The sequence below is a fragment of the Protopterus annectens genome, chromosome 7.part0 (genome assembly GCF_019279795.1).
Source record: "Protopterus annectens isolate FY-2018-M chromosome 7.part0, PAN1.0, whole genome shotgun sequence".
Lineage (NCBI taxonomy): Eukaryota > Metazoa > Chordata > Ceratodontiformes > Protopteridae > Protopterus > Protopterus annectens.
The window spans coordinates 644,088,055-644,099,414 of record NC_056739.1 but is presented as its reverse complement, the minus strand read 5'-3'; the positions used below and the strand labels follow the sequence as shown (position 1 = coordinate 644,099,414).

General features: G+C 39.4%; 1 protein-coding gene across 2 annotated transcripts in view; it reads right to left on the bottom strand.

Annotated features, from left to right (window-relative positions):
- LOC122806629 (nuclear receptor ROR-alpha A) overlaps positions 1-11,360 on the bottom strand; it is a 1,380,884-nt gene that overhangs the window by 129,960 nt on the left and 1,239,564 nt on the right. For both annotated transcript variants that reach the window (XM_044077211.1, XM_044077212.1), the window contains one exon: positions 7,416-7,523. In XM_044077211.1, coding sequence (XP_043933146.1) covers positions 7,416-7,523 — 108 coding nt within the window. The remainder of the gene's footprint in view (positions 1-7,415; positions 7,524-11,360) is intronic.

Sequence of the window (11,360 nt, the reverse complement as noted above, 5' to 3'; positions counted from 1 at the left end):
ATAAGTTGTTACAGTTAATATTTTTCCACGAGCTTCAGAATGCTCAACAATGAAAACAGTAATAATCCCCAGACTGTCCTTAGAAGTGGCAAAGCTCACAGATACCCCACTTAAAACTCTTTCTGAAAGTTCATTTTTATTTATTTAATTATAAAATGGGTAAGAGGACTAATACATGTAGATCTTCTCCACCAATATCCCAGGTCACAGGCGTAACAGTTAGGATTACATGCAGGAATAATTTATAGTCACCAAGCATCATATTTTTGCAGGTGGGAATAAATCAGAATGCTTTAATGTATCCCATGTAGCTGTAGGGAGAATATTTAAAGCTCCATAATCTGTTCAGCTTGCTGTAATACACCCCCCAACATGCCTTCCCAATCCAGTCTAAATGTTTTCTAGCTTCAAGTTTCTGTTGTCCCACCATTTTGTATGTGACTCTAAAACTGTGATAGCACTGCGTATGTGTACGAATCAAAACTGATTCTGTTATTGCTTTTCCACTTTCGGCCAAGTGAATAATCTTCTGCCCACCTCTGCCTTCCATCACTCAGCACATGCACCTTGTGTTTCACTTCTCTGGGATTACTTTGCTTGTATCTGTGACTGTAGAAACCTTTCTCTGCCACACTGCTGAACTGGTTCACATTCTGTCTGTCATAAGTCTTAGTGATCAGAAGTTACCAAACATCATAGTATCTTTTTTTTTCTTTTTTTTTTGTCTTTTCTGATATGCTTACAAGTGTTTGTTTTCATGTCCTCCGAAACTGACTATTCTACAGTTATTTCTTGTAATTGTATTCATTAAAACATGGTACCTCTCTAGTACTCTTCAAATTAAGTCAGGCCTTATCTTCTGATACAGTAACTCAAGTGATACAGAAAACCAGATAGTTAATCTGACCAGTTTTTATAGATCTTTCAGCAACAGCAGCTAACTACTATGGGAGCATGAACATCTCACACTGTGAGAAATATACAAGAGGCATGAAGCTGCAGTTACTACTGTTGGGAGTGTGAGCAGCTAACACTGTGATCCACAGAGGAGGCATGAAGCTGCAGTTACTATTGTTGGAGTGTGAGCGGCTAACACTGTGATCCAGAGAGGAGGCATGAAGCTGCAGTTACTATTGTGGGAGTGTGAGCGGCTAACACTGTGATCCACAGAGGAGGCATGAAGCTGCAATTACTATTGTGGGAGTGTGAGCAGCTAACACTGTGATCCACAGAGGAGGCATGAAACAGCAGTTACTATTGTGGGAGTTTGAACAGCTAACACTGTGATCCACAGAGGAAGCATGAAGCTGCAGTTACTAAGAGTACTGCACTAGCCACAAGTGCAATGTATGATGGGAAATGCTCTTTACTCCACTAATAAGACTTGGTACTAATATTGGAGGAAGACAACCAGTAGCAAAATGCCCTGCACTTTACTGTAGTGTTTCTCTTAGGAAAATATCTGGGGCATATAAGGCATAATTATCCTATCATAGCCTAGTGCAGGGCTCCCCTGAGGGAGCGGGCCCCCTTTAGACCAAAATTGTCCAACTGGCCTAAGGCTGGCCCTGTACAGCATAAATCCTTTGTCTAGTATTTACATCAGTATTTCAATTCCCTTATAATTTACAGTACATTACAGTCAAATGTCCAGTATTTACAATGGCATATAAGGTCATCAAAAATTCAACAGTATAATTATTACATGTCCAGTAATTTACAAATCATAAACACAAAGTTGCATTAGTATGTACATTTGCACTTAACAAGACTGTGTTCATACAGTTAAAGTAGCATAACATTTGAGAAGTACAGAGGAGTTTCATGTCCAAAATCCTCTATCTCCACCTTTAAAGTCAACCTGTAAAAGTAAGTGTAACCAATGCTTGTACTGAACAATATTATCTCCTCAATTCCAGGAGCCTAAACCATAAATTTTCCTGACCTTGAGGTACTCTTGCACTTGGAAAACATCCATAATTGTGTAATCAATGAAACCTGGTTCAAATATAATGACATACCTCCCTAACAAGCTGGGGTTTTGCTATTTTGGAAATTGAAGTGGCATTTCCATACTTGTCAGGGAAAATATCACCACTAGGCAGATTTCTAAAGACTCACAAATGGAACTTATTGGATAGTCTGGATAGGACATATAACAAAATTATAGGTTGTTATAGAGCAATCTTGATGTCTCTGAAAGACCATGCGAGATTCCTCAATTTCTTCAGCAATCTGCCTTTTAGCAAAAACTTAATTTTTCTGGGAGATTTCAACTACTTCTCAATAAAATGGAGCACATAACTCAAATGAAGGTTACACTCAACATTCCTGGACTTAATAAAAACTTCCTGGAGTAAATGATAAATATATCCACTAGAAAAGACAGTGTATTTGATTTAGTTATTACAAATATGGCAGTCTCCTGTTCTAATCCCTTGTGTCATCCCTCCCAGTAGAGTTTAACCATTAGTGCATCACCTTCTCCTTTAAATTTCCAAAAGCCCCTACAATGAACCTCACTAAGTTTAAGGACTATTAATGTGATAACCTCAATTTACTTTTTTGATGAAATCTCCAAATTCACTTATAGCTGTACCACCCCAACCTAAACAAATCAGCAAATTTCACCAGAAGGTTTTATTCCCATAAAAAAGTCCCTACCAGGACAAAGAATGTAGGGAAATCTAAGAGGTAACCTCTCAACTATCATAAATATATACTATGGCAAAAAGTAAGAAACTCCTAAAAGTCTTAATAAATAAAAAATAAAAAAAAAACAAGAAAACAAATATCAGGTTAGGCTAGCCTTCATCTCCATAAATAAAATGGCTCCATAAAGGTTCTCACCAGGATAATCCAGGGTATGAATACCCTGTCCTACAGTGATCACCTTAAGGCACTATCTCTGTACTCACTCTCCTACAGGTTGCTGAGAGGGGATCTAAAGTAAATTAATCTCCAACTAACATACCCCCATGTAGCCCTTATCTACTGTTTTAGCACACCCTACCATATAGGCATCCAAGGAACTCTGGGACAAAACTGGATTGGATTTCACAGCTAGGCTTGTAAAGACCCTGGCGGTTGTTAGCCTAGTATAAGCCTATATAATTCAGTAACCAAAAAAACTGTGGAATAACCTCTTTCTGCATGTTAAACAGTGGTATTCACTATCTTCCTATAGATGACTGAATGGGTGAACACAAACTTACTCTAGGGCTAAGGGTTTGGCCCTCTTTGAGTAAAGAGGTACAATCTGAGAGGGTGCAGAGAAGGTATAAATGATCAGATGACTAAACAGCCTTGTAAAATGATTGACATCTATAAAAGAAGTAACTGAGCTATGTTAAATGTAGCTACCAGAAGTAAGGATAAGGAGATACCCTTGCAAGACAGCCTGCAGATTAAAAAGGAGTGCACACAAGGGAGCTAGCTCTGCAGGAGATTAAAAAGGAGTGCACACAAGGGAGCTAACTCTGCAGGAGATTAAAAAGGAGTGCACACAAGGGAGCTAACTCTGCAGGAGATTAAAAAGGAGTGCACACAAGGGAGCTAACTCTGCAGGAGATTAAAAAGGAGTGCACACAAGGGAGCTAGCTCTGCAGGAGATTAAAAAGGAGTGCACACAAGGGAGCTAACTCTGCAGGAGATTAAAAAGGAGTGCACACAAGGGAGCTAACTCTGCAGGAGATTAAAAAGGAGTGCACACAAGGGAGATAACTCTGCAGGAGATTAAAAAGGAGTGCACGCAAGGGAGCTAGCTCTGCAGGAGATTAAAAAGGAGTGCACACAAGGGAGTTAACTCTGCAGGAGATTAAAAAGGAGTGCACACAAGGGAGCTAACTCTGCAGGAGATTAAAAAGGAGTGCACACAAGGGAGCTAACTCTGCAGGAGATTAAAAAGGAGTGCACACAAGGGAGCTAACTCTGCAGGAGATTAAAAAGGAGTGCACACAAGGGAGCTAACTCTGCAGGAGATTAAAAAGGAGTGCACACAAGGGAGCTAACTCTGCAGGAAATTAAAAAGGAGTGCACACAAGGGAGCTAACTCTGCAGGAGATTAAAAAGGAGTGCACACAAGGGAGCTAGCTCTGCAGGAGATTAAAAAGGAGTGCACACAACTAAGCTAACTCTGCAGGCGAGTGGAGAAAAATAACATGTAGCAAAGGAAGAGGGCACTACAGCTGGGAAACAGTGCCAAGGGACAGTGATACATACTTTGGATTTTCAACTTAAGTGTTAGTGATGGAAACTTGCTGGATCTAACACATAAGCTATTCCAGAACTGGAATTATAGGATGGATAAAAATTTTCTTTCTGTATTAGTCAAGTAAGATGAAAGAAAAAAGGCATCTTAGAGGGTACAGACAAAATTAATATTTCTGATAATGGAGGCAAAAATGCCTGAGTGTGTCTGCCTGAGCATGTGAGTGAGACAACACCACAGCAATTAAGGAAGAGGGGGTACTTTTCTTTTATCGGGGCAACACTTTAAATGCAGTTGCTGAGCTCCAACTCCAGTTACTTGTCATGGTTGCAAACTGGCTAAAGGACAGAACCCACAGGGTTAGAGTTGCTGGCACCATGTCAGACTCCAAGCCGGTCACAAGTGGTGTCCCACAGGGCTCAGTCCTTGGCCCCCTGTTGTTCGGGATCTACTTCTCAGAAGTACAGGCAAACATAGGAGGACTATGGCTGACAAAGTTTGCAGATGACTGCAAACTGGGCGCCATAGTGGAAAGTACATCGGACACAGATATCCTTCAGAGGGGTCTCACGGAAACTGATAGCTGGTGCCAGAGCCATGGCCTGAAGTTAAATGCCAAAAAATGTATAGTCATACCCTTCAGGAAAAACAAGGTAACCCCAAGCTATCATATAGGTGGCAATCCACTAAGCACAGAAGAGGTTATCAGGGACCTGGGGACCCAGGTTGATAGTGGCCTTTCTTTTGACACTCACATTGCTAAAGTGGTTAGAAAGACCTTCTACATTGCCCACCTGATCATGAAAGGATTCACATCCAGATCAAGTGAGGTCATTGTTCCCCTGTACTCTTCACATATCAGACCAATGATCGAGTACAATGCCCCATTCGGGATGTATCTCACCCAACACCTGCAGCAATTGGAGAGACCCCAAAAGTTCCTCACCAAAAGGATAAAGGGATTCCAAAATCTGCCATATGCTGCCAGACTGAAGAAACTCCAGCTGTATTCAGTCGCATACCGTCTGCTCAGAGGTGACCTGTGCCTGATATACAAGGCCATGTCCAACCCGGAATTAATGGACATGCTCCACCTCAAAAAATCCAAATCTACCAGATCCACTAGAGCAAGCGACTTAAACCTTAGCACAGATATAAATAAGACATGCTGGAGGGATAGATTTGTCACTCAGAGACTCCCTATGCTGTGGAATAAAATCCCGGTCCATGTGAGGCAGAGCACTTCGCTGGCTCTGTTCAAGAGAAATCTTGACCGGTGGATGGGAGATCATAGGTTTACCCCGGGAATCATCTCTGTGTCACTGCTGGACAGAGGCACAACAAACTAATGGGCACAATATTTTTTAACATAAGGGGTGGCGTAAGCCACAAAACTTTGGGCTAGGCTTATAAATGCCTTAGGGCAGATAGCCTAGTATAAACCTATGAACCTATGTATTTTTGGTCTGAATATAACCAGATGTGTGTAAAATGATTTTACTGCATAATAATTAACAAAGGCAATGTCATTTCTAAACTTTACACACCTGGTTAATGATAAGAAATTGGATTTGAGCTCAACAATCATGTTTAAAGTGTTTCCTTCCTGTATACCAAGTCGACAAGTCACAAGGATTGCCAGACAAACTTCATTGTCCAAAATGTAGGGTTTATTTTTCGTTTTTTTCTTAAAACCATAAAAATATATTTTCTGTTAACGGGGCAGCAGTCAAAATGTTCGGGTGATGTGAATGTGATGCTTTCTTTTTTTCCGTGTTTAACTTTGTGTTCATCCTGACAGTATTACTGATTGTCTCCCTTCTCAGTAGTCCTTATTTTCCTTTCTGAGCAGGATTTATTTTTGCGTTTGTTCTCCCAGTACTACTGATTTATACTCGGCAACCATCGCTGCTTATGTTTTTGTACTCTGGTCTTAATTTGGCATTTGTTCTAGGACTGTTAATGATTTCCTCACAAGTCAATGACAGTCACACACACACACACACACACACACACACACACACACACACACACACACACACACACACACACACACACACAAACACACACACTTGTAGAAAGATCCCCTGTTCCTTAATAAATCGCTTGTACATCATGGACGTCCTACACTGAGAAAATAAGGAAGTGCTCCTCTTTCCCACCACATGGTTAAGGGTCAGTGTGTTAACATTTGTAATGCTGTCAGGCATGTCTGTCAACCTAGACACGCTGACAATTGGGACCAAGGAGTTTCACAAATAGTGAGATGTTTTGAGAATGGCAAATGAAAGGTGGGAGCAACCTTTATGGGACCAGCAGGCAAAATGTGCGCTTGATCGGAAGTCAAAGCTGATGCTGTTTTCTCATGTTTTACTTTTGCCTTCATTCTCACACTGTTACTGCTTTTGTGCCATGTCAAAACCCTTAGAAAAATAGGAACATGCTGAGACGGTGAACTGACAATGTGGAGAAAGGGCTTGGGAAAATACGTCCATCTTTTGACAATGTGAACATGTAATTAGGCTGACAGTAGCGGTACTTCTCCATTAGAAGTGTTGCCCTTTTAACGGAAAAGTACCGAAGAGGGTTTGTTAGATAATACTGCATAGACAGAGTATGTGTGGTGTATGTGTGTGTGTGTGTGTGTGTGTGTGTGTGTGTGTGTGTGTGTGTGTGTATCCGTCTGAGAAGGCAAGACAATAATTCATGGTTAAGTAACAACAGTTTCCAATACATACGGTGGGTAGAAGCCAATCAGTTTTATTTAAAACTAAGAAATGATGCTGAAGACTGAATGAAAGAAAGGTAAAGTAAATTATTCTGTTATATAATGTCTGTTGCCTTGCTGAGGTACTTGAGGGTCAGCGAAGCAGAGTATAATATCTCTGCTTCAGAGCGCCAGGATTCACGATTCAATTTTAAGCTCTACCCACTGTGTGTATTCTTTCTGTTTCTGCACAGATTTTATCTAGATTCCCTAGTTTCTTTCCATCTTTCAAACCCTCACTTGCTAATTGGTATGATTTCTCACATACATATACATAAACATATATTGTATTTACCCATAACCCTGTGGTCTGGGTTCTGCTTGAAATGGTCTTCGTTTACCTGTTTAAAATGTAAATAAAATAAATGAGTAAAGTAAGAGGTGGAGGCAATAATAACTACCACTATTACATAAATGTGGTCTTCAGAGCCACCTTACCTAATGCTTTGAAGACTTCTGGACCAGAATACTTTCCATCAAAGTACACCATATTATTTTGGGAGTCAAAGGCACGACACATTCTCACAAATACAACTTCCAAAGAACCTAAACAGATTTACAAAATAAAAGAAAACATTTTCACCCATTATTAAAATACCAATCTTTGGCAACAATACTACATTCAAAAAGTACAAACAAATGAGCTTTTCAGACAATCTATTACTATTATTATGTATTATTACTTAAAACTATAAAAATTACACAGACATTTGAAAACTTGGCTAAATAGAAAATAAACATCAGAAAAAATAATCAAACTGGTTCAGTGGTTTAGGAAACATGAAATGGCAGAGAAGTCCTCTATTGTCTGTATAATCAAGTACCAGTTCATCATAAAATGATCCACCTGATTTCTGTGTTGACTTGCACTCATGTGCAAGCAATACTCTGGTTTACCATCAGTTGGCACTTATGCAGAGGTTTTATTCAGTACTACGGCTCTGCAAAGTCCTGCCATAAATGTGCTACTCCCAACTAGTAAGTTTAGTTCATGGCTCAGTTCTGCTGATTAATATGCAGAGATTCCACTGTTAGGTAAGCAACTAAGTGTGAGTGGTAACATTCTGAGTATTGTAGTTATTCCCCAAAATGTCGACCTACAACAATGACTGTGAGGTGTGGTGGTCCTTTTGAAGTTCCACTAACTGCAGAACATCAGTGAGTTTGACAGGTTTGATGCGAGTCACTGCAGACTAATGAGGAAATTGCTGTGCGGACTGAAACACTGAAGTGGAACAAAGTGACAGTCGTGCACTTTCCTTTCTATTCACTGTAACCTTCCATTCCATTGTAATAAAGTAAGTGTTGTTAAATCCTCTGTCCTCCATGCCATACATGTGGTTCTAAAATAAAGTACATCCTGAGTACATGTGCAGGGCTCAGTACACAGTTATATGCAGTACTGCTGAACAGCACACACTACAGAGCTGTATTGCTTCATGTAACAACTGTAGGTCCAAAATAAAGTGCAATATTAATAAAAACAGAGAAAGAAACAAACTTCTCTACTCACCCAGTGATCTCACCATTCCACTAGTAAACTTATGTCATACAGAACCCGGTCAAAATACAGCACTTATATGCAGGAAAGCAAAATGGTACATGCTGTCCAGTCTAACAATATACAGAAATAGAGAAAGAGTATTCCGTTTGCAGCACCTCCTTCCAACCCATCAAACTGCAGCTGTAGCATTTAGCACCATGCAACCTCCCAAACTTGTGACTTACATTATACATATCTGTGGCATTTTATCTGTTACACCAGCAGCTGTTATTACTCTTTAAAGCTGGTTGCTTACTGACAAAAAGAAGCAATTTTTTTACTGTTTTCTATAACACTGAAAAAATTATCATGACTTCACTTCTTAATGTAGCAATGCTATTTCTACAATATCTACAGTACATCATAGTGCAGGTCTCTAATGCCACTGTTGGTATAAATGTTCACAAAAAAAATCACATTTTTAGATGGAACTGAACAATGACACTTCAGATTACATGATTTATCTTCACAAATAAGTTACACACAGCCACAAAACTTGCTAACATAATCCAATACGCATTTGATTCCTCACTAATTTGCTCAGCTCCCACAATGCCTTCTCATCTACAAAAAACTCAGCAATCCTTCCTGGACATTGAACATTTCCTTAACCAATATCAGCTCATACTTAACCCATCCAAAACCAAATTAATATTTTTTCCAATGGCAGAAAATCTCCCGACCTTAGCTCCTTCACCATCTTCTCATCTAACAACACCCATATTGACTCAACTAAACTACTGGGTGTAATTATAGACAATGATCTTAAACTTGATAGACACCTTGACTCAGTTGTCAAGAAGGTGCACTATAAATAGGTTCCCTTTACAGGATCAAGCCCTTCCTTACAGATTTCATCTGTCATGCCATCAGTAGAACCCACCTACTGTCTAGTCTTCTTTATGCCTCATCCATTTTTAACAATCTAAGAAAATCAGACTTAACCAATCTGGAATCCTGCTACTATTAAATAGCTAGATTTGCAGCTAACCACCCAACCAAGACTCATCACTGTAACTCACTGCACCATCTTAATTGGCTTGAACTTCCCAACCAACTAGCCTACAACCATTTCATACTAACTCACTCCACCCTCCTCCACCCAGAAAACAGCCCAGCTATTAGCAATATTATCAATCCTTGCTCAAGTACTCGGCCCCTTAGGTCATCCGATAAAACTCTCTTAAAGGTCAGTACATCTAATAACACATGGGGTGACTCCCTATTCTCCCATAAATTTGCTAAGATCTGGAACAACATACCTCAAAACAATCTCAATACAGAAAGCACATCCAAATTCAAACAACTGCTAAAGGAACACTCCAAGCTAACAAGGCTATGCCCCTGTAGCAGCTTGCACTTCCTTATAAGCATCCTTCCCCTATAAGTCCTTATCTCTTCCTCCTTTCACTACTTTTCAATGTCTTAAGCTACTAACACCCTCTGCTATTACCAATCCACTGCTATACTCTCCCACCTACAACCCTAGTATCCCCTATCACCCTCTTACCAGCTTTCATAGTGGGACCTTAACCCTGCTTGCTGTCCTCCAGCCTCAGTCTATATTTCCTAATGTAACCTCACTGTGCATCACACATTGCTTTCTACAACATTTTTAAGCTACATCTACTCTCATGTTATATCCATTAACTTAAACTGTTAACGTCTGAACTACCCTTCCTCTAATGTCATTGCATAACTTCTTTGACATGCCAATGACTATAATGCCTTGCTATAGTTCTGTGAATCAAGGTCCCTAAAATTCTAATACCAGGTATTAAGACTGTAAACTGTGTGTAATCCCATCATATTCACACTATATGTATGTTTATAACTTAGCTAGTTTCCCAAGTACACTCTCTCTCTCTCTCTCTATATATATATATATATATATATATATATTTATATTTATATAGTTACTCTTGTTAACTTCATTAATATTACTAAATTGTACAAGAATTTTTATGTGCATGTTTATCAAAATACTTGTGTAAGCTTTTTTTATATGTCAACTTTGTCTACACTTGTGTATATTTTTCTGTAAACATTGTAACTGTGGAGCCTTTCTCCCCGGGCGTCCGCAGAAAAGGATCTGCTTAGACCCAGTCGGACTTTCCCGGTAAACAAATGGAAAATAAATAAAGCCTAGAATTAATGTTTTGAAAGTTCTGTCATAATTTAGGACTAAAGATAAGAATCTGCATTTAACCTGGTGAAAAGTTTTCACAACATCACTGAAAGCAAAAAGTTTTACACAAAATCTATAAAATGTCACCATTGTGACATCATCTTATGAACAAAATGACCAGGAAACATTGCATGCCCATTCCTACATCAGAGGTGTTTGGGGACAGTTTCAATTACTGCAGCCAGGCAGACCAGACAGTGACTGTGAAGTTGTCATTTAAGACAGAATTACAGAATTACATTTCAGATTCATGAAGGCCCATAGGAAGCATGTCCTGAAAGCCTTCACAAAATATGTATCTACCACTTTTTGAGTCTATATTTAATTTGGGAAACATTTATTCACAATTTTATTGAAAGTTAAAACTTGTATGCCTGATTTGCAAAATGCTATCTGTGGTACCTCACATATTCAGGTCTATATTATAACATAGAATTTTATAAAGTTCGAATGTTATAATATCGAACCAGTTTTGTCGAATGCTGAAAACAGCGAAGGTGCAGGACACCGAATTCTTTCCCAGGGAAAGAATTTGGTGGGCCGTTGCTGTGGCTTCGCTGTTTTCAGCGTTCGATATGTTGGAACGTTACAGGTTGGGCTCAGGTAAGTGTGCGATTGTGTGTAGGTTAGGGTTAGGGGGCGGGTTAGGTGA